Raw genomic sequence first — 23,613 nt, 5'->3', positions numbered from 1 at the left:
TGCCGGCTGCGTTCTGGCAGGTTCCAGAAGGCGGCGGGGCCGGCTATAAAGAGGGCGCGGCGGCGCCGGGAGGGCAGATCGCACCGCGGACGGGAGCGAGAGCGGGAGGTGGGAGAGACGAGCGGGAGCCTGCTGAGAGAAACCTGTCACCATGTCTGGCAAAGGGCCGGCGATCGGCATCGACTTGGGCACCACGTACTCCTGCGTGGGTGTCTTCCAGCATGGCAAGGTGGAGATCATCGCCAACGACCAGGGCAACCGCACCACACCGAGCTACGTGGCCTTCACCGACACGGAGCGCCTGATCGGGGATGCTGCCAAGAACCAGGTGGCTATGAACCCGACCAACACCATCTTCGACGCCAAGCGCCTCATCGGCCGCAAGTTTGACGACCCCACGGTGCAGTCCGACATGAAGCACTGGCCCTTCCGCGTGGTGAACGAGGGCGGCAAGCCCAAGGTGCAGGTGGAGTACAAGGGCGAGATGAAGACCTTCTTCCCGGAGGAGATCAGCTCCATGGTGCTGACCAAGATGAAGGAGATTGCTGAGGCCTATCTGGGGCGCAAGGTGCAGAACGCTGTCATCACGGTGCCTGCTTACTTTAACGACTCCCAGCGCCAGGCCACCAAAGATGCTGGCACCATCACCGGCCTGAACGTGATGCGCATCATTAACGAGCCCACGGCAGCTGCCATCGCCTATGGCTTGGACAAGAAAGGCACCCGGGCTGGAGAGAAGAACGTGCTCATCTTTGACTTGGGAGGGGGCACTTTCGATGTGTCCATCCTTACCATCGAGGACGGCATCTTTGAGGTGAAGTCCACAGCTGGGGACACCCATCTGGGTGGGGAGGACTTTGACAACCGCATGGTGAACCACTTTGTGGAAGAGTTCAAGCGCAAGCACAAGCGCGACATCGCGGGCAACAAGCGGGCGGTGCGGCGCCTACGCACGGCTTGCGAGAGGGCCAAGCGCACCCTCAGCTCCTCCACGCAGGCGAGCATTGAGATCGACTCCCTCTACGAGGGCATTGACTTCTACACCTCCATTACTCGTGCCCGCTTTGAGGAGCTCAATGCCGATCTCTTCCGTGGCACTCTGGAGCCAGTGGAGAAGGCCCTGCGTGATGCCAAGCTAGATAAGGGCCAGATCCAGGAGATTGTGCTGGTGGGGGGCTCTACCCGTATCCCCAAGATCCAAAAGCTGCTACAGGACTTCTTCAATGGTAAAGAGCTCAACAAAAGCATCAACCCCGATGAAGCTGTTGCTTATGGTGCTGCTGTGCAAGCAGCTATCCTCATGGGAGACAAGTCTGAGAATGTGCAGGATCTGTTGCTGCTGGATGTCACCCCTCTGTCCCTGGGCATCGAAACAGCTGGTGGAGTGATGACTGCTCTCATCAAGCGCAACACCACCATTCCCACCAAACAAACCCAGACCTTCACCACCTACTCAGACAACCAGAGCAGTGTCCTGGTCCAGGTGTACGAAGGTGAGAGAGCTATGACAAAGGACAACAACTTACTGGGCAAGTTTGACCTAACGGGCATCCCCCCAGCACCCCGTGGAGTCCCCCAGATCGAGGTAACTTTTGACATCGATGCCAATGGTATCCTGAATGTCAGTGCTGTGGACAAGAGCACGGGTAAGGAGAACAAGATCACCATCACCAATGACAAGGGTCGCCTTAGCAAGGATGACATTGACCGCATGGTGCAAGAAGCAGAGAAATACAAAGCAGAGGATGAAGCTAACAGAGACCGGGTGGCAGCCAAGAACTCCCTCGAGTCCTACACTTACAACATGAAGCAGACGGTGGAGGACGATAAACTGAAGGGAAAGATCAGTGACCAGGACAAGCAGAGAGTACTCGACAAGTGCCGGGAGGTCGTCTCTTGGCTCGATCGTAACCAGATGGCTGAGAAGGAAGAGTATGAGCACAAGCAGAAAGAGCTGGAGAAACTCTGCAACCCGATTGTCACAAAATTGTACCAGGGAGCTGGAGGGGCTGGGGCGGGTGGCTCTGGTGGCCCCACCATCGAAGAGGTTGATTAAAGAGGACTGAAATACAGACTGGTTTATGGACAGTCACTCCATTCTTTGCTTTTTTTTGTTTTTGTTTGGTTTTGTTTTTTTTTCTAACGTTTAAGGAGAACGTCCTTACCGATAACAGAGTTTGTTCTGTTGGGTGTGTATAAAGGCAGATCTGTCAGCTTGGTTTTGATAAAAGGGAAGGCACGTCCTGCTTTATAAGGTTAGTAATAGACAAATTTTGTTATTCAGATACAGCTGTTTGTACTCTGGATGTTTGTCTCTGTTCAAGTGTCTCTTCTAAAGTAACCACTCGACTGTTGCAGTTGACAAGTTTCAAGTTATGCATGAAAATTTTACAGAGATTATAAAAGAAATATGCCAAATTAGGCTTCTGGAAATTTTGGTAATAAATAAAATATATTTAAAGCATAAACTTCTCCTCCTCTCTCTGAAGGGGCTGTAGTGGGGGGTGTCTGTGGGGGTGAGGAAGACCTTCCTGGTACTATGTGCCCCTTGGACCGTGCTCTGCTGTGGGGTGGGTGCTGAAGCCTGCTGAGCTGGGGGGGGCCTCCAGAGGGGTGGCTGGGGCTCCAGAGGGGTGGCTGGTGCCCCCTGGAAAGGTTGTTTGAGCAGAAAAATGGTTGGGGGGTATCTTGATACTGTATCAGGGCTTGGGGTGGCCGCTGGTCCGAGTGCAGCCTGGTCTGGGTGGCCACCAGCTTCCCCCACAGGGCCCTGAGGAGGGGGTGCAGTGATGTGGCAGACCCCAAGCCTCACGGTGGGGGAAGTGTTCCCCGAGTTGGGGGTGTTGTTTTTCAGGCAGGACCTGCTCTTTGCAAGCAGTGGCTTGGGCTGCGGCACCCAGCTCTGCCCCGGCGCTGCAGGCACGGAGCAGCATGTTGTGTTTGTGTCTCTGAAATAAAAGTGGGGAGTTAAGTACAACAGAAATAGTCCTGCTTGGTAGGCAGCTGGGCTCCAAAAAATAGAGACTGGTTAGTGGCTGGCTATACAAAGTGCTGAGTTATTCTTGGGTTGCTTGAATGCAAGCTGAGCTTTCCATGTTTTACAGAACGTGGTGTTTTTTTTCCCCTCGTAAGATGATCAAAAGCACAGCTGCCAAGGGGGCCCTGAGAGGTGGGAGTGCTGAGTGAGGAGCCAGGAGGGTGAACTTGGTAGGACAGGCAAAATTTGTAACATTTAAGCTTGTCTGGCTTTACTAGAAATCCTCTCCGAGTTTTTAGTTTGTTGCAGGAGACAAAACTACGCAGTGTTTAGAGTCCGGGGAGCTGCAAATTAATTAGCTCTGATGGAGGAGCCTGATGACATGCACATTTTGGACTGGCTTGTCCTTTAAGGGAAAAAACTGCAGAGCAGTGGGCAGCTGAAGGGAATCATCCGCCGTGTTTTTGTTTGGTTGCTCGTTAGTAAGTGGGAGTGTTGATGTGCTGGGAGGACAGGCAGGCGCTGCCCTGCTGCCTCTCCGTGCTGCAAACAGCTTTTAAGATCCCAGATTCCTTAAGCTTGCAGGTGGTGTATATGAAAACATGTTTTTAAAATATTTTACAACGAGAAGGCAGGCAAAAAGAAACTTGTGTAGTGTTTGGTAGTTGGTGGAGGTAGGAAAGTCTGCTTACTTCTCTAGGCTGGTTTGCCAGGGCACTGTCTGTGGTTTCTCCTCACTGGCTGCAAAGGGGTTATGGTTGCCATGGGGGGAATGTGCAGCTTGGAAAAAGCTTGTTTGATCAGCTTTTCTTGCAAATTATTTGAAACCACTTCAAGTTTATTGAGCAGTTCGTGTGTAAATGGCAGTGCCATCATAGGGAGATCTGAGAAGTCAACTGCAGCAGCTTCAGCACCTGCTGAGTGCCTCAGTGGCACCTGCAGACCTGCAATCAGGCTGGGTGCTTTTGGTGTTTATGGACACTGTTTTCCTGGCAGTCAGCCTCTTGATTTCCAGGCTGTAGCATGTATAGGACCCCTGAGAATGACAAGATACTGTGACTTCCTGATATTTATTTTTTTTTCCTGGAAGCTAATTGCAAAGGGGTTATGGTTGCCATGGGGGGAATGTGCAGCTTGGAAAAAGCTTGTTTGATCAGCTTTTCTTGCAAATTATTTGAAACCACTTCAAGTTTATTGAGCAGTTCGTGTGTAAATGGCAGTGCCATCATAGGGAGATCTGAGAAGTCAACTGCAGCAGCTTCAGCACCTGCTGAGTGCCTCAGTGGCACCTGCAGACCTGCAATCAGGCTGGGTGCTTTTGGTGTTTATGGACACTGTTTTCCTGGCAGTCAGCCTCTTGATTTCCAGGCTGTAGCATGTATAGGACCCCTGAGAATGACAAGATACTGTGACTTCCTGATATTTATTTTTTTTTTCCTGGAAGCTAATAGGTATATATGTTTATAAGAGCAGTAGATGATCTGTAAGTGAAAAGCTGTTGCTGTAAAGTGTAATACTTTGTCAGAAACACACTTCCTAACCAAAATGCCTGTACTATGGGGTGACCATAAGGATTAGTTGGTACCCCTGAACATTGTAAATGCAGGTTAACTTTTTTTTTTTTTCCAATTAACTGACTGGTAATTGCCCTTGCCGCATAGTTTCCTTTACTTTTCAGCTGCTGGTGTGCATTCCTCAGCGTCGCTTCCCAGTCATTAGACACATTTTTTTGTTGTTTTTCCCAAACGTCTATTTAAGTATATTGCAGAGCTAATGTAGCTAAACACACAGGACAGATAGTTTGTCACACACCTGCACTGTCATCTGTCCTCTCTCTCACCTCGGCTGCGGCTGCTCTGTGCCCATTTCAGCAGTGGGGCAGGCAGGGAGTAACAGAGATCACAGATGTGAGCTACCCAGGGAGATGGTTAAAATACCTCAGGGACTGAAGATGAACAGGATTACTGGAGTAATTGTATTTATTTTTTTTCCTAAGAAAAGGGGTATTTTTTAGTATGGGCACACCTAAACTGTGGGAGGTGAGAAAGGATGTGTAAAGGATGAGAAACTTCTGCTGGCTTATTGGACTGGAAAAAGTTTTGAAGTCTTGAGGCAAAAAGTAGCCTTGCAAATATGAGACCAACCCCCCAGAATGCAAGAGGTGGAAAGCCTGAAAGACTCCAAGCTAGATTCTTTGCATTCATTCACATTGATTTTCAGTATATTGTACTTACTGTAGAGTGAACTCTGATGCTGTTAGTGGAAACTGGATACTGACTCCAGTGTGTCCGCATTTTTCGCGTCACTTGCTTAAAAAAAATAAATATCAGAGGGGAAAATGCTGCTCCTCATTTGCAAATGGGTGTATTCGGTGTGTACGTGTATTTCTGGGGAGCAGCTGCACATTTCAAATGAATTTGGCAGAGCTAAGGAAATAATCTTGCCTAAAATCTGCAGTTTCATTGCTTCCACACTCGGCGTCTCTCCTCCTTTGTACTGTCCTGACTCACGGGGAGAGCCAACTCCTTTGGTCAGAATCGTGGACCTGGGTTTCTGAACTTTGCTTATTCTTACACAGGGCTGAGCAAAAGACCAAGCCTGTAGGAAGGATATAAAGTGGTGAGAACTCTGTAGCATTTGTGTAAATATGGTGTCGACTTTCGATGGCTCCTTGTAGTTGCTGATCGAGTTTATATGGATAGTATTATTTTATATAGAGGAACACCCATAGCATTAATGCTGGAGAATTTAATCACCCAAATTAAAACCCTTAAGCACCTTAGCACCTCACTCGGGGTGCAGCCAGGTGTGTAGCTATGCAAAGCAACCACTCCTGTGGCAGTGCAGGTCGCCCTGCGATTCCTCACTTTGCAGGGGAGAACAGCCTGAAAAAGACAAAGTCAAAAGCATTACTAAAATAACGTGCCATGTGAGAGCCCTCAGAGGGAGCTGAGGACAAGAGAGCTGTCTGAGGGCAGCCCACTCAGGAGCTGGAAAGCTGAGACAGGCTTGGACAGGCTGTGTCCACCCAGCCAGCCAGGCGAGTCAGCCCCGTGCCCTGCCGCTTCTGGAACGTCTGTTTGAAGTCAGCACAGAGGACCTAGCAGACAGGCTGCAGCCCTGCTCATCCCCTTGTGATACCATCTTAAAAACAGGAATGAATATATCCTGGCAGCCTTCCTTTTATCTCTCAGGAGACACTGTGTAGAGCCCTGCAGGTTGGGCAGCCTTTCTCTTGGGAGCTGAGCTGCCTGTCATTTATTTGAAAGGTTCTCCTTGAAGGTTTGGGGAAATGTGGGGCACAGCCAAGGGCAGATGACTCTGAAGGAGGTGGGGCATCTCAGGACTGCACCATAAATTTTGTCTTCCCCATAGTGAGCCAGTCCCACAGATACATACAAGGAACAGGAAAAAAAAAAGGGAAAAATGTTCAGGGAATTCACATTTCCAGTCTTAGCACTTAGGTTAAACTCCATGCATTTACACGCAGCATACATACTTAATTTTTTAGTTCTTCTTTTGAGTCTTGTCAGTGCCTTGCTACGTAATAGCATTTCAAGCTTTGCTTGTTTAAAAAGTGTTCCACATTTCTCTTCCTTTGCCCTGTGCCTGGCATGAGTTTCCCACAGTGTCCCTTTAGAAAGCACATGGTGGTCTAATCCCTGCCCACCTCAGGGACACTGTGCCTTGGCACATGGGAATCCTGTGATATTAAACCAGCAAAGCATGTGGATGCTCTTACAGCAGCAAAATTATGTCTGTAGCTGTTCATCACAGGAAAGTTATCACCCCTCCCTACCCCAGAGCAAAACAAGTTATGCCACTAAAGCTTCTTTAGCACACACACCTATGTGGGTCAGGTATCACATCTTTCCTCCACTCTCATATTTATGCAGGCAGAAGCCTATAGCATAGACCTGCCTTGAGAGTAGATTTTGCTTGCAAAAGCGTGATGATTATATAGTTGGGCAGGCCAGCATTTCCAGATGCAACAACATATTTCACTTCCACATATGAAACAGCAGCATTAAAAACCCCTGATCCACCCTTGCATGACCCATTTGCCTCTACTCTCTCCTGCATCAGTAGAGACATAGACAAGCTGGTTCCTCTTGTCATCCCAATAACAGCACCAGCCAGAAATTTTAGAGAGGGGATAAATTTCCCTCTAAGAGCAAACATTTATGTAGTCTTAAGGAAAATAAAGAGCAGTATTGAAAATTTTTGTTCCTTCTCCACTGCCAAAGAGAATTTCTCCCACTGTCAGGAACTGGCATTTGTATGTTGGCCTGTACACAAGTTGACAGATGACTGTTGCATCCTGGACCAAGAAGTGTGAGTTCATTCATGCTCATGTGTAGCTGGCAGTTTGCAGCATCTGTGCCCTATTTGTTGGAGCACTTAAAAATATCACTGCTGCAAAGGATTGCTCTTTAAAAATCTATTTTTAATAGAACTAAGGAGACAAAAGCACTTCTAGAAGTGCTGATGCTCTGTATTTCAACAAAACTCTACAGAAAACCCTGTGGGTTTCAAGGTCTTGGCTGCCTTGCTGTTCACTGACAAAACATAATGAAATGTTTTCTAACTATCCATCCTTCTATGAGCTATTGCATGGTTGAACTAGCAGTCTAGCAACCACATGTCATAGCTGAAAGCAGCATTTCTTTTGGTCAGGCTGCATCTGTAAATGCAAACATTTATTTCAAAACTACATTTATTTCTCATTTGGTAGACTCCTTATTTTCCTGCTGCAGATCTCACTCACAACATGTTTGCAAATGTACTAACACAGCTTGGTTAAGGACCATGGATGCTAGCGAGGCCTTAGTCCTATCCCAGGCATTCTTTAGACTTAGTTTATTGAATTAAAACCTAAAATAAAGTTCTCTGCAATAATTAACTTAAAAGCTCACCGATTTTAGCAGAGTTCTTGTCTACAGTACATCTATATTAAGTTTCCCCTAATTCTATAGCAGGGAGATGGTTATTATATCCTACAGAAGAACTAGAAACTAGGCTATGACATTTTTTGTCAAGCTGCATAGATTTCTGAGCATCTCAGATACAGAGTCAAAATTGGTTTTTTGAAAATACCTATTGAGTATGAGGTGCATTTAAATACTCCCTCCTTTCTGTTACAGCCATGTTAATAACAAAAGGTTGATTGTTAGCAGCACAAGGCAAATGCCTAGCTGCATGAAAATAGCTGACAACTGCTAATGTTCAATAATCTCATCTGATAAAACCAGACAGAGGGAATAATTGCAGGAGGATTTCAGGAAGAGAATGTGCAGCTGGTTTTTCTGGCTTGTCAAAAGCAAGCTGCCTTCCTGCAAGCAGTGCTAGGCAGTCACTGCCTCCTGATTTCCCTTGCACCTTCACCCTGGGCTCAGTAGCTAATGCTGCCTTTGCCTATCAAACACCTTTGGCCAGTTTGCCTCTGTGGATGTAGATCCCACTGAATGTGGCAGGTAGCCATGGGATCTCTCCAGAAGTTACAGTGAAGCTATCCAACTGCTTTGGATGATTTAAGGTTTGGGACTGACATCCAACAGTGTTAACATGTGCCAACAGGGAAAATAATTGAAAACAAAGAAGCAGGAACTTCAATTTTGCACAAATCTGAAGTGAAACCCCATACTAGTGCTCATAGTATTGTGCCTAAGGACATTATTTATTCCATTCATATAGCATGATCCTGTTTTTATGAGCAGAAGCACTTGGCAGGTAAATGACACAGTCATGGACTAAGTACTAGCTACTGTGAAATTGAATGCTATGCTGGTGTGTCTGATGCAAACAGTAGTGTGCACACACGGAGCCTGATATTCCCAGAGAAACCAGGCCTGATGTTTAACTGCCCCTGGGAAGAGAGGAGGAAGTTCCTGTGGTGGGTATGGAAGACAGGGACTTGACACAGCAAGAAGAAACTAGAGGCAGAAAAGGGCTGAATGACTGGATGGTGAGTCAGTGATATTTTTGTTGAGTTTATGCGTGTGTTTATTTTGTGGGCGTGATATCCGAATTAAACACTAGATATACCTAAAGAATGGAAACATATACATACTGTTGAGTGTTCCCAGCTACTGGGATGCACATGGGCACACACACACCACAAGAAGCAACATTAGAAGAAGCCTATTAAGGCTGCAAGGTCAACTGTTCAGAATTATGACAATCAGAGCAAGGCTAAATTCCTTCTTTCTTTGTGCTTATGCATCGTAACTCAGGTTTTAATTACATAGGAACAAATTTTAATATTTTTTTTTCTTTTGTAGGGCACCTGCCTTAGTCAGTGCACACAATGGGCAGCTTATACTCTAAGAAAGTCATGTTTCACAGTCCAATATGCACTTTATTTACTGTGTGCTGTCCAGCCCTAGATCTGGAGTAGTATTATCCCTTAGGATGTGGCCTGTTGATCTCATAACCACCACGTCATGAGTGCTGCAAAACATTAAGTGTTTAGTTTTCATCCCTGAAAAGTGTGTAATTCCCACAGAGAAAAATGCCAAAAGTCAAATGCCATCTGTCTATTATGGGATCTTCTACTGGAAATGCCAAGGAATGCTTTTTTGGACAACTTGGTATTTATGCACTTCTTGGACTGTTCAAAGTACAGTTCCTGTTGGCTTTGGTCACAGCCATGGATACCAAGTCCTGCATTTCACATTTCCATGAAGCCAGGCCGTTTGCTCAGAGAGAGAAGAGCATGCAAATAGTGGTCATTAGGGTTAAATGTGGGTTGGAGTGATTTGCCTGGCATTCTGTGACTGAAGCCCATATGGAAATCAGTTTCCCATGTAACCTTCAACTGCATTACACCTTAATTTCACTTCTTGTAATCTTCTGGCTCACTCATTTTGTAGCTTCCAACTCTTGAAACAGCTAAAGCAGGGATCCAACAAACCTTTGCTAGACAATGCCAGGCTGTTCATTTTTTTTCCCAGACTGATGCCCATTTGGGCCATCAGCAGGGGTGAGGGGCTGGGCTGGACTGATCTCCAGCCAGCATGTGGTGAAGGATGGTGCAGTGCTGCATCTGGGTACCCCAAGTCCTCTGCCCTGATACCCCAGGCAGTCTCAGGGTTCCCCCTGGCAGTTGTCTGTCCTGGCCCCTGTGCTTGCCCAGAACCCATTCAGACCCACTCTCTACAAATCCCTTCCACATTTTCTTAATTTTACCCAAGTCTGCTGCAGTGATTCCCAGGCCTTTCCTGCCTGTCTAGCCAGCTCTGTCTTTAGCTCTCAGTCCCAGTCTTTGCATTCACAGTTGTTCTACCTATAGGTAGTTCTCCCTCTTAGTTTCTCCCCATCTTTCATCTGGGGTTTTTGTGCCAATTTGCTCCCAAAGCAAAGAGAGCCAAAGGTTTGTCTCCGCTGCCTCCTGCACCACAAAGACTAACACAGGTGGCCCTAACTAGATGCAACATGTCCTTTACTTTTCCCAGTTCTTTTGGGATGTCTGTCACTGGAGCCAAGATGGGCTGATGGTCTCCTGAGGCTGATCACAGCCCCACTCTATAAAAATGAGTCAATGAGCCATTAGTTCCATATCTCCCACTGTCCCCTGATGGGGAGCCTATTTCCATAGTGCTGCCTGGCTGCCATGGGTGAGATTTGAGGTCATTCCCAAACCTGCTTCTCTCAGCCTCTGAAATATGTAACTTGGCTGCCAAGTCATGGAAATGTACTTGGCAGCCTGCAATAGCAACTGGAAACACAACATATACAATATGATTGTCAAAAAGTAAAAAGAAGGTGGCTGTGGAGAACAGAGCCAGAGCTTAATTTTCAGGCTGATTTGATCTTCTTGCTTAGCTATCCATGTCAGTCCCAGTCTTTGCATTCACAGTTGTTCTACCTATAGGTAGTTCTCCCTCTTAGTTTCTCCCCATCTTTCATCTGGGGTTTTTGTGCCAATTTGCTCCCAAAGCAAAGAGAGCCAAAGGTTTGTCTCCGCTGCCTCCTGCACCACAAAGACTAACACAGGTGGCCCTAACTAGATGCAACATGTCCTTTACTTTTCCCAGTTCTTTTGGGATGTCTGTCACTGGAGCCAAGATGGGCTGATGGTCTCCTGAGGCTGATCACAGCCCCACTCTATAAAAATGAGTCAATGAGCCATTAGTTCCATATCTCCCACTGTCCCCTGATGGGGAGCCTATTTCCATAGTGCTGCCTGGCTGCCATGGGTGAGATTTGAGGTCATTCCCAAACCTGCTTCTCTCAGCCTCTGAAATATGTAACTTGGCTGCCAAGTCATGGAAATGTACTTGGCAGCCTGCAATAGCAACTGGAAACACAACATATACAATATGATTGTCAAAAAGTAAAAAGAAGGTGGCTGTGGAGAACAGAGCCAGAGCTTAATTTTCAGGCTGATTTGATCTTCTTGCTTAGCTATCCATGGGCTGATTGTGCTTGCATGGACAATCCTTTGCAGAGTATTTACAGGAGACAAGATGCAGTGTTTGGAAGTCTATGGAAATGGGGTGGGAGGGGGGGAATTAGGGACTGGTTATTTTAGGGAAATTTTCTTTGCCCACATTGTATTGTCCCTGTGTTCTTCCATGTGATTGTGAACATCTCAGTGCTGCTTTCAGGAGTAAATATTTTTCCTAGTTAGAAAGTATTGCAAAAATGAACACTGCCATCCTTAAGAGCCGAAAGCATAGGAAATGATCATTCTGTCTTACTGAACTGACATGTCTAGAACTCTTAGCTCAGGTATTTTCCTCTCCAAAGTACATGCTGGCCTAGTGCAGCTGTATGAGCAAAATTTTCCTAGATTGTGGCTGGGTTTCACCTTACAGCTGACCTGCTCTATCGAGAGGTGTGGTCCTCCTCGTCCCCTTATCTTTATCTGCATATCTTCTGGCCCTTCTCTGACTCCACCACGAGCTGTAAAATGCCAACTCAACAGAAATGTCCTCATTTATTTTTGCTAGATTACTATTTTTGACAGCTTAGGGAGCCACCTTGCTGTGGGGACAGAGAAGAAGAAGAATCAACACAAAGAGAAATTATGGGGAAAAAATGATGGGAACAAGAATGTATTTTCCATCAACAACTGGATATTAAGCTGCTTTAGCTGTAACATGAAACCTCACCCTTCGTGGGGACTTGAATTATGTTGGCAAAAAGTGGTATTGTCAATAAAACTTGTACCAATCTTGGGTGTGATCTCAGTAGGACCAGTTATAAATGACATTGTTCAACCGTGAATGATGAGGATGAGAGATTTTCTGCTTGCAAAAACAATGCTTCACAATATCCCAAAGATCAAAACCCCTCCCTAAAAATCATGCCTTTAAGCAACCTGCCTTAATGTATGGGAATTATTTCTAGGGGCAAATTGCAAGTCCTGAGCTGATTGCTCACGTAGGAACCTAGGTCATATCACAGGAGACTTGTCACCTGGTTGATACACTTCTAGAATCATAGAATGGTTTGAGTTGGAAGGGACCACCTAGTTCCAACCCCCCTGCCATGAGTAGGGACACCTCCCACCAGACCAGGTTGCTCCAAGCCCCATCCAACCTGGCCTTGAACACTCCCAGAGATAGGGCAGCCACAGCTTCTCTGGGCAGCCTGTGCCAGTGTCTCACCACCCTCACAGAAAAGAGTTTCTTCCTAATGCCTAACCTAAATCTCCTCTCTTCCAGTTTGAAACAGTTTCCCCTTGTCCTATGATTACATGTCCTTGTAAACTGTCCCTCCCCAGCTTTTCTGCAGCCCCTTCAGGTGCTGGAAGGCCACTGTAAGGTCTGCACAGAGCCTTGCCTTCTGCAGGCTGAACAACCCCAACTCCCTCAGCCTGTCTTCACAGCAGAGCTGCTCCAGCCCTGATCATCTTCATGTAGCCCCCTGGGCTGGCTCCAAGAGCTCCCTATCCTTCTTATGGTGGGGGCCCCAGCACTGGAGAAACCTTTTCAATTTTGTAAAGTCCAAAGATACACTGTGTTCAAGATGCAGAGTCCTGTACAGACACCCATGCCCACAGTGCAGGGACTGGGTGCAGCTGCCTTCCCTGCTGCCGGTCCTGGGCCAGTCACTGGGAAAACCTCTGCAGGTCCCCACTGCCAAAGAGCACAGTAATCCCAAACAAGTGGCTACAGAGATATTTCTGCATGGAAAGCATTTTATTTTTCTATTTGGACTAAAATGTTGCCCAGGGAAGCTGCTTAGCAGAGGTGGGAAGAAGCAGAGCATGCAGACCATGAGTCCCAGCCCACAGCACAGGCTGGAGGGGGGTTTGTCCTCCAAAGGGACAGCAGGCTTGTCACCAGGGCACTGCCCTAACCACTGCCTGCCCTGTGTTCCTGGCATGTCCCAGGCCAGCACCATGCTCTCTGTGAGTCTCCCCACCTTTCCCAGCTCCATCTGGTTGCTGCTGTCCACATCTGCCCCTGCAGCAGATGCTGTGGCTCTGTGAGGTGGGATGGGCAGGGATCTGTCCCACTGACCCAGCCAGGGAGCAGAGTGGCCTGGGACAGTCATTCAGCCATTCATATTAGTAAGAAGCAGCTGAGATGTATTTTGAAGGCACAGGAGTGGTATTTTCTCCTTATTGTGATGCGCTGGCAAGCCTTGCTCTGCTGGAATGCCACCTTTTCTATTTTTCTTTCATGGTTCATAATCCCTTGTGTGTAACATAAAGGCATAGCATTTGCATGACCTTTTTCTTCTAAGAGTTGTAAACCAGTATTAGAAAGCTGGAACTGAAGACTAGGACAGACAAGTTGAAATAACCACTTTTTGTCAAAGGATTAGAGACATGGTTTCCTAATATTCATCTCTGTGGTCTAATCGTGGCCTGGGCTGCTGGCTGCTGACATGAAATTATTCTGGTGTCCCATATCCAGCACTCTCCTGCCAAACCAGATTGAGCAAGAACTTGTGAGAGCCTTGTGGCTGGCTGGCTGGCTAAATGGTACCTGGAAAAAAGTCACAGAAAGCCTGAAAGTTTCACTTGGTTTAAATTTGTAGGCAGAAGAATTTCAGCAATAAGAGTAATTTTGCCTTAAAGGTGACCTGCAAATAATATTTAAGGGCTTGCAAATCTCTTGTTAATTAAGAAAGGACTAATAGATCTTACTTATTTCCAGGGGATATTTTTTTTTTTTTATATGGACTTTAAAAAAAAATAAATAGATGCTGTAGAATGCTGCTACTACTAGTTTTGTCCAGTGTCCTCTGAAGGGTCTGTTATGTTTACTGAAAGTTCTCAGAGTATCAAGAAAATGCAAAGCACATTCCAGTTTTAAACAAAGGCTTCCTTTCTCCTGATACTTAGTCTCTACAATTACATAAATATTATTTCAAAAAAAACAACAAATAAAAGAAATGTGTTCTTTAATGCATGGCTCCATTTGATTTTTCAGTCTTTATTGATTCACTGGCAATCCAAGAACTGATGTTCCTTAGCAAACTTTCAATCACTTATTAATAAACAGAAAGACATAAAAAAAGACAGATATATATATTTCTTATGCTGGCAACCTTTAATCTCAGAGAATTTATGTTCAAATAACTCATACACAAACAACATTTGGGTGAAACACAGACAGAAAAAAGCCAGCAAGTGGCCCATATGTACAGTGCTTGCTTTATAAATCCTTTGTTGGGCTGAGAGCTTGAGCATAGATGTATGACTCGTACTCTGTATGCTGATTTCTTGCAGATGAGAAAAGTAACTCCAGGCACGTGGTACTGGAAAGATGATACTAACACACTTGAATTTGCAAGGTAAAAGAATGTTAATTTCAAGTTATGCAGATTTTTAGGCCTAGATGCAGCAGCTGCAACTAAGGTAAAGTTAGAGTCTAATATTATTTTGCCTAAACATCAACTACAGGAAAATTTCTTTTTTTTTTAAATTTACTTTTATTTTTTAAATTATTTTATTTTTTATGTTTTATTTAGCCTGAAGCTCCTTAACTGTTGCTCTGAGGCATTTATCCCATCATATTAATGCAAAAAATCAGAAGTATGCATATACTCCACACTGCTCTCAAGATGGACCCAATACAGAGAGGGTCTGTGTGGCAGGTCCTGCTGTGTGTCAGAAATGTGCCCCGTGCACTGGAGCAGCAGTGTGGGACTCTAGGTCCAAAAGCCACCCCAGGTATCTGTGTGGGTGTCCACAGACTGATGTCCCCTGTTGCTGATGTTACACATGACCCCTGTGCAATGCTGAGCACTGGAGGACTGCAAACCTTTAGGGAAACCACAGCTCTGTGTGGGACAAAGTGCACGTAGCTGTGCTTTGAATTTCTGCAGCAGTTGTGGATTAAGACTTTAAACTATTGGGGCAAAAAAGCCCAACACCCAAACTCAATCCCCCTGCTCTCTCCTCCAGTGCAGGGCAGGGGGCATGGAGGAGTGTGGCAGCAGTGGGTCCATCATATTCTGCCTTCTGCTGCTTCCTGCCCTGCCAGACATTTTCCAAGCCTTTGTCACAGTGGAGCCAGGCTGCTCATCTCTCCTCTGGCCACACAACAACTGCAGGTACTTTTCATGGTCTGTGTCTCAGCAGCTCCAGCCTACTACTCTGATGGGTTTGGGAACGCTGCTCCAGGGAGAGGAGTGAGCTCCTCAGTGACCTCTGCTTGTCTCTGCCCTCAGCAATTCTCAAGAAAAGCTCTGGAACTGAGCACTTGACATTTAAACCTTCCTGTAGCCACCTGAGACACCGATTGCTTGAGGGGTTTACATGGAGCAGTGCAAATGGTGGCAGAAGACAATGCAGGAAGACCCAGGGAAGCCCCTTTACTCTTTGCTGCTGTGTTTTTGAAAGCAATGTCTCTGGGCCTCACCACAACCCAGATGTTTTCTTAGTGTGTTAGAGGCCAAATTAGATATGCCTTTATATCATGGGGTGTTGGCCTCTTTGTACTGCTGCTGGTAACTTAAATTCATACTCATTCACACTCAGACTCCACATTTCAGCTCCAAAGCAGCAGCTGAGAAAAACCTTAAGGAAGTTGAAAATATTCTCTTGCAGGAAATGCGTGTCCGGACATTAAAGAAGTACTTCAATTCAGCTAGCCTAGCTCAAAAATAAACAAGATCATTTGGGTGGGAATATTTTCATCCATTGTCTGAGGATCATGTCTGAACAGCACACGTGAAGCAGGAAGGCAGCTGTCATTTCAGCAGGGTGGATGAGTGGTCTGAACATAAAAACAGAACCAGGCATGCCTGGTGCTGAATGCTAGCTCAGGAGCTAGCCTGTTATGACTTTGGTAAAGTCATTCAGCATCTTTGCTGCTGTTTCCAGATTGCTCAGAATGAGGTAATAATTCTCATCTACCCTAAAGTGTATTGTGAGGTAATTAATTCATCTGTGTAAGGCGCTTCAAAGATTAAAGTATTATTATTGTTATTAATTTTATAAATTCACAACATGGGATAGCTGACTTTCATCCATTACTTAAAACCTCTTTGATCTAAATAATATAGTCACATTTTATTATATTAGCAACTAAAAGAACAACTTCAGACGCAACCTTAGAGGTGAAATGTCCTATTTCTCTCAACATCCCAAGCCTGTTTTGTGGTTGTAATGGTTGAAAGTTAGCTCAGGATACCTGCCAAACACATTTCACTGCCTGTTTCTTTGAAACTAAGTGCAGTGAAGAGGGTAGGTACCAGGTAGATAATCTTAATATTCTCTGACTGGAATTAACACTGTGTCCTTAGATGGTCAACCACTAGCATCTTCCAAGATGATTGCAGTGCAATGCAGGCTGGCTGACACAGAGGGAAAATTGCACAGTCTGTCAAAGTGGGTACATCATAAAGATGTGATGTTGGATGAAGTCAAATGTGAGTAATTGCTGGTAATTCGTATCAGCAAGGCTTTGCCCATACAAGTCAGAAGGTTATTTCTACTAACACTGGCTTTTTTTTTTTTTTTTTTTAGGAAATACTGTTGTGGTTTTTTTCCTCTGTGTGTCTTCAGGTGCTGCTTTCCTTTTGAAAGAAGCAAATGAGTCACATCTCACACTATCATTTGCAGTGGTTATGAGGTGTGTCATTTAGAGTTTGTTTCAAGTATGATGTGTATGTAGCTGGTAGTGGAGGGACCAGGCTGTATGAGAAGTAGCATGTGAAGTATCAGAGATTTAAACTCTCTCCTCTGTGAGGCTTGGTGGGAAGCAACACCAAATGCATGTCGTTGTCAACATTTGCCAAGGCATAATTGTATCAGCTCTTTGAAAGCCTTCCACTCTGTTACCTAGAGGAAGGCAAGAACCGGGGCCTAAATATCTGAAGGTTGTTGTCCATTGTACTCTAAGTTACGTTCCATGTCAGCCAGTGCACGCACGACACTGTGTGCACTAACTGCTGGCCTGACTGGGAATCTGGGCTGCCTTCCTGGGCTGCTGCTGTTCCTGTCAGAGCCACAGGGCTCAGTATTTGCTGCTGTCACTTATCAGTGTTACTGCTCCATAGGCTAAAAGCAAAGAGGCAGCAGGAGGAGCATTATATCTCAGAGGCATATCCCTGAGATCACCAGGGCCATTCAGTAGCTGCATTGCCCTTGACTTAGGGAAGCAGCTGCAGACCTTGTTGAGCGTTAGCCATACTGGCCTCTCAGAAAGGGAGAGGTGTCCAAGTTGTCCCCCTTCTCCTTTGAATGTGGATGCCACTCTTCTGCCATGATCAGTGCAGAAAACATGCTTCCTGGCAGTATGTCTGGTAATAACCAATTCAATCCTCTCCACATGTTTATTGGGGATGATCAATAATTCTCTAAAAGCCTTGAAAGTCTTAGGGTGAGGCAGAGAGGGGTTGCTATGAATACGCCTCAACCCCATAGCATAGCAAAGGGCTGGAGAAGCTCTGCTATCAAAACAGGCTGAGAGAGTTGGGGGTGTTCAGTCTGAGAAGAGAAGGCTCCAGGAAGACCTTATAGCACCTTCCAGTGCCTGAAGGGGCTACAGGAAAGCTGGGGAGGGGCTTTTCATCAGAGAGGGCAGTGATAGGACAAGGGTTAATGGTTTTAAACTGAAAGAGGGTAGATTTAGGTTAGACATCAGGAAGAAATTCTTCACCATGAGTGTAGTAAGGCACTGGAATAGGATGTCCAGGGAGGTTGTGGAAGCCCCTCCCTGGAGGTGTTCAAGGCCAGGTTGGATGGGGCTTTGCTCATGGCAGGGAGGTTGGTTTCTGATGATCTTTAAGGACTCTTCCAACCTTAACCTATGATTCTATGATACAGCTAATATTTGGTGTAGTGCAGGCTCTCGAGCAGCACCACTTCTGGTGGTGTTTACATAATCACAGTGACCTTTCTTGGAATGAGAAACTAGATAAATTTCTCATGGCCCTGCTCTTCTATCTGTCTTTTGACCTGGAAAAAATTGCCCTGGAAAAGAAATGCAGATCCTTGGTTTTGTGAGTACAAGACTTTAAGGGTGTAAGTACACAGAGCTTGCTCCAGCACATCTGGAATCACAAAGAAGTCTTTCGTGTCAGAATCAGTGGGATTCTGTATATGAGCAAGGAGTCCTTGCTACACTGGCCCAGTCTATACATGGAACACCAAAGAGAAAATCCCCTTGGTCGCACTGTTTATGTCTCCTATCCCCTTGTCCTCTGTGCTCTCCAGGCCACAGGCTCCTCTGACTATGGAGAGGGTTTGAACCCTGCCTTGCCCCAGCCTTGCCCTGAGTAGCTCACACTGCTGTGTACGTGGCATGGCATCAGCATCTCCCTTTCAAGATGGTGCCTGGATCTAGTCCTGCTGCAATGGGGTCACTAAATAATTTGGCTCCTCAAGGTAATGCTGCAATTTGAATAAATCATTACTACTGCCACTGACATTGAATCTATGTGAGTGCCCTGGATGGAATTACCATCTCTTAATGCTATTTCCCAGCAATAACATTAGCATCCAGTAATTTCTGCTTGCAATACAGAGCACCAAATAATTGCAACTGAGTGCTGGGTGTTAATTTATGCTGTGGGTGACATTGCTTTAAGACTTCATTTCTAAATACTTTGCAAAGCAGGTTAAGATGACTCTTAGGTGCTAGAAACATGTTACAACATGAGGAATATATGCTAGGAAAGCAGTTCCCAAGTAAGGGTGTGTGACCACACTTGCTGCCTTGCAGAGTGGAAGTTGGGATGCCAGCGGAATAGTTTAGGAGCTGCTGTGTTAGAGGGTTATATGCCTTGGGAGAAAACATTACAGAGTTACAAACTGGGATGGTAAGAAGCTTCAGTGATTTTCTGGAGTCTGTAATAGTCTCTGAGAATTGACTGACCATTTTCTTAAAACACCTGATGAATGCATCCTTCATAAAGCCTTGACACAAAGAAGCAATTATTTATCTGGATTAAAGAAAAGACAGTTGGAGGATTGATGGTCTTAGGGAATTGATTTGTTCTGTATCCATAGATTGGCAAGTTTTTCTTTCATTTTGCAAGGATAAAGAAAACCATAAGTGTAGTTTAATACACAATGGTTGTGGATTCAATTCAGCTGCTCTGGGCTGCAATTTACAAAATGATCCCCTCTCTTCTGGCTGGTAAAGGACAAGGAGACCACTCAGTGGGCTATGAAATCTCAAAATGGCTCATATCATCTACTTATGTGGCAAATACAGAAACAGACTGAATCAAAGAAGAGTTTGGACCTCTTGCAATATAGTTATCTTTACTGGATCAAGGGGGCTCTGGTTAGAGCCCTGGATAAACCCTGCCAGGAGAGACATTTCATTGTGTTCTGTCATGCAGTGCTCCCAAAGTGACTCCTGCCTTGTGGTAGGAAATATACACTGACTTGCCATTGCCCAAAGGAATATTCTACAATACTGTTTTATTTATATTCATTACCTCCCCTGAAGATAAGTGGCTTCCTTGTCAGAATTAGCAGCATGTTGTGTAACATCAGAGAAGCTTAAAGAGACACTGTGCAGAAGCAGGAAGTCTGGGTATTGATCTACTGGAGTAGAAACATGGGAAAGGAAAATAAAATTACAAAAGGCATTTTTAGGTCCTACTTAATGTTGAAGTTAATCCTTAATTTATTTTAATATCTAGCTGACATCGAGGAGCAGGGAGATATTAATCACAGTATGAAGAGCTTTGCAACATTGTATCTTCTTTTCTTGCTCAAGATTTCTTATTTCCTTTGTTAATCACCTGGTTTAATTCAGGCTTTGGTATGTACTGTATTGCAAACCAAATGTAGCAAGGACTGTCTGTTTCTTCCTGTGGAGTTAAGTTCTGGAATGGTCTTCCAAGATGAAGTAGTGGGGCCAGGCAATAAAATTACTTTTTTTTCTGAAGGTGGAGCCCTGTGATCTTGGGAAAGGGATTTAATAACTGCATCATAGAATCATAATGACATAAAATTACACTTGTGATAAGAATCCTTGGGTTTGTGATATGCTGATGGGTTTGAGAGAATGTGAAAGAAGATTGCATAGTCATATTTTTTCCTGTATCTATGCCACATAAATCCCATTCTCAGGGCTGTTGCTAGTGGCCTGCTTAGGAAGAAAACTTCCTCCCCCTTCCTCCAAGATGTAATTTATTTTCAGAGGCTTTTTTCTTTCCTATGTAGTACTGGCTATGTGCCACAAGTAGAGACAGACTGAAAGCAAGACATGCTGGTACCATTTCATGTGTCTCATTAGTGACACCTATTATTTGCTCCCAGTTAATCTGAGAGACACATTATTTGGAGACTGGGCTTGGTGACCTTTCTAGTCCTTTATCAGCCTGGTGTTCTTATATGATAGACCCATGCAATGGCTTTGCAGTCTTTGAGCTGCTCTTCTTGTAGACCCTGTGTGATAACCTAGTGACACAGAACACAATGCTGGTTATTCCTGCTCAAAGTTGGTGCGTTTTGGGGTTCCTGCCATTTGGGCTGCTTATGAGAGATGCCTAACTCACCTGTTGAAACTATTCTTGTCCACAGGAAGCTGGATCTGATGGTCTGAATAGCTCCTCAGCTGTTTTGAACCTAGACCATGTTGGAGTATCAGTGTCTGCAGTGCCTCAAGAGAACATCTAAGATCATCCTGGCTTTAGAAGCCATTGCTTCTGTGCATTAAACTTTCTTTGGAAAATAAAGTATTGAAAGGGGTTCTTATCAGAGAACGTCAGGATGAATATGGATATCTTTGTCTTGTGACTTTGTCTGTTGCTGATGCTGTGCTGATTCTTTGCAAATCCAAGCCTAAGGCTTTTCTGCCTTTTTCTGGTTTCAGGAAGATCTTGCAACTAACTTCAAAAACAACCAAACAGTTTTCCAAAGCAGAGGTCATGAAGCATTTCCCCACCAGAGACAGTTTGGGAGTATTCACCTCTGAAATATGTGACTCTAAGAACAAAAACCCAGCAGTAGTGGATGAGACATGAATAGAAGAAGGGCTATTATTTCTGTCCTGCATTTTCCTTCCCCTTTAGTTTCTCTCTTTCTGCTTCCAACCCTTTCATGTCTTTTGAGGAAAATCTGCTGAATTTTATTAGCAATTATCCTCAAGAAGCCCAGAGCAATTGTCCTAATTCATTAAAGGTGGGTTGTGTAGGAAGCTTGAGAGCTGGAGGCTGTTGGAGACTGTCAGGGATAGGAGAGATAAAAACCCCCAGCTCTCCTGAGTGCGAAAGGAGGCTGGTGGCTTTCAGGCCAGCAGCTCTCCCAGGCACCTGGAGACAGGCAGGGGGATTACAGGGGAAGGAGAGGAAACAGAAAGCTCTTTGGCTTGGCATTTCCTTAGTGTTTGATCTGAAGTGGTTTAAAATACAGGCTTGTGCTGTCAGCCGTTCCTGTTTGGAGGCAGCCCCGACAGCGCTTCGTGTGAGAGAAGTAAGTGCTGTCTGTGAGGGAGCCAAGCCCGCGGCTCCAGGCCGGCAGAGACAGGCCCTGCAGGCATCTGCATGAACCTCCAGGGCTTCCATGCAGGCTGCAAATGGGGTTCATAAGCTGTGCAGGATCAAAGACAGCGACCTGACGTGCTGTGGGCATGCAGCTTGTAAAGCTGTGTGGGGCAAGAGAGACTGTCTGGGCTCAGTTCCAGGTCCTGTGGCCCCACCAGCATTGCCAAGCTGTGCTGGAAGCATCTGAGCCCAGCGGTGCTGCAGAGGGGTCCCCTGACAGGGGGCCACACGCTGGGCAGGTTGGTTGATGTGCCTGGCAAAAGCAGTGGTGTCCAGGATTCACCTTGCCAAGATGTACTGTAGACTTATCCTCCAAGGAGACCTGGCACAACAGCATCGTGTACCTGGTGGAAAGCAAGCCAAGGAAAGCTTTCCTTTGTGGGCACCCTCACTTTGTCAAGGACCACAGCAGCCCAGGCCCCTGTTGAGTGGCACCAGTAAATGCCCAAGATAATAAATGTCTTGTGAGCCAAGGAGTCACAGAGGGATAAAGGACCATGAGACAGAGGAGTGTCTCCTGCAGAACTACCTGTTGACTAACTCCATGAGTGTTTCTGGAGACCTGTTGCCAACTGATCTGGCCACAACAAGTTGCAGCAGAGTTCTGGATACCAGACTGGAAAGCTCTAGCCCTGGTATGTGGAAGCCTTGCTAGATACACGGAACAGGAAACTTTGATGGGTTCTACATGAAATTCAGCAGGGCAAAAAGCAATGCCAGCTCTGGATCTTGCCTCTGCCACTTCCACTTACTGAATATTGAAAGCAAATTGTTATGTACCTGATGGTTCCCACTGCTCCCTGCATAAAATTCCTCTTACGCCAAGCCTGAGATAGCATACAACTAGTCTGGCAAGTGAAGGAGACCATGTTCCTTAAGGGCAGCAAGTAAAGGGGGTAGAGGCAGTCAGAGGCTGTGCTTTGGGCACTGGAAGAGTCGGGCTCCTATCTCTGAGCAGAGAATATGGTGCATGGCTTCTTCAGAGTGGTGGAGACCACCTGCTCTTTAGATGTTACAGTCCCAATGATGAACTGAAAGGGGAGAGAAACCCATATTGGGAATTTAAAAAGAAACTCAAGAAGGCAGGAGAGGATGGGAAGGTATTTCAAAGGTGAGAAACTGATGGAGATAAAGAAAGCGGAGTTTTAACAGGAGATGAAGATGTTGTGGTTTAACACTGGCCGGCAACTAAGCTCTACAAAAAATGGTTAGTGGAAGGAGAGTGTAGTGACAGAGGTCACACACCATGCTAGTGTTGGGAACTCCTTCCTCAGCCACGTGTGTTCCTGCACAATGTTTCCTTTTCCTGGCAGTAGAGAGGAGCTGGCAGTCCCCACCCAGCACCCCAGTCCTTCTCAGAGCCATTTCATGCAAGTTCTTCCAGCTAGATGGTGTGGAACTGCTGACAGTCCCCAGAGGAGTCACAAACATTCCCCTGTCTTCCTGGAATACGGCTCTGGGCAGCCTTGCTCCTGAATGGGGTGGGGGAACCTGGGATTCCTTCTGATCAAGCGGAGAAGGTAACCTGAGAAATGACTGAGTCAAAGGGGAGCTGAAACTCCTGTCCCACAGGGCTTTCATTTCAGTGTGCCCCATTCCACAAGGTGCTGCAGCCTGAGAATTAAAAATAGAATGTGTTCCCTCTGCATCTGGAGCATTGGCATTTCAGCAGGCACTCCTGGAAGCAGCCTGCTTTGCCAAATCCCTGCTCCCAGATTCCTGCT

The 23,613-nt window shown here is 45.8% G+C and overlaps 2 protein-coding genes across 2 annotated transcripts in view; both read left to right on the top strand.

Moving 5' to 3' along the window:
- The first annotated feature begins 11 nt into the window (after window positions 1–11).
- HSPA2 (heat shock 70kDa protein 2) lies at window positions 12–2,464 on the top strand. Its single transcript, XM_010000664.1, has one exon. It carries the CDS (start codon window positions 152–154, stop codon window positions 2,054–2,056), a length of 1,905 nt encoding a protein of 634 aa, XP_009998966.1. The 5' UTR covers window positions 12–151; the 3' UTR covers window positions 2,057–2,464.
- Window positions 2,465–8,876: 6,412 nt separating this feature from the next.
- The window catches only part of PPP1R36 (protein phosphatase 1, regulatory subunit 36), a 20,940-nt gene continuing 6,203 nt past the window's right edge, over window positions 8,877–23,613 (top strand). The window contains 8 exon segments of the mRNA XM_010000693.1: window positions 8,877–8,942; window positions 14,667–14,731; window positions 15,935–16,015; window positions 16,703–16,729; window positions 16,731–16,813; window positions 18,229–18,388; window positions 21,220–21,299; window positions 22,129–22,326. Coding sequence (XP_009998995.1) covers window positions 8,877–8,942; window positions 14,667–14,731; window positions 15,935–16,015; window positions 16,703–16,729; window positions 16,731–16,813; window positions 18,229–18,388; window positions 21,220–21,299; window positions 22,129–22,326 — 760 coding nt within the window.

The sequence above is a fragment of the Chaetura pelagica genome, unplaced genomic scaffold (assembly GCF_000747805.2).
Source record: "Chaetura pelagica isolate M959 unplaced genomic scaffold, ChaPel_1.0 scaffold36, whole genome shotgun sequence".
Taxonomy (NCBI): domain Eukaryota; kingdom Metazoa; phylum Chordata; class Aves; order Apodiformes; family Apodidae; genus Chaetura; species Chaetura pelagica.
The sequence above is the reverse complement of the archived record's forward strand: the minus strand, read 5'-3'. Positions and strand labels throughout refer to the sequence as shown.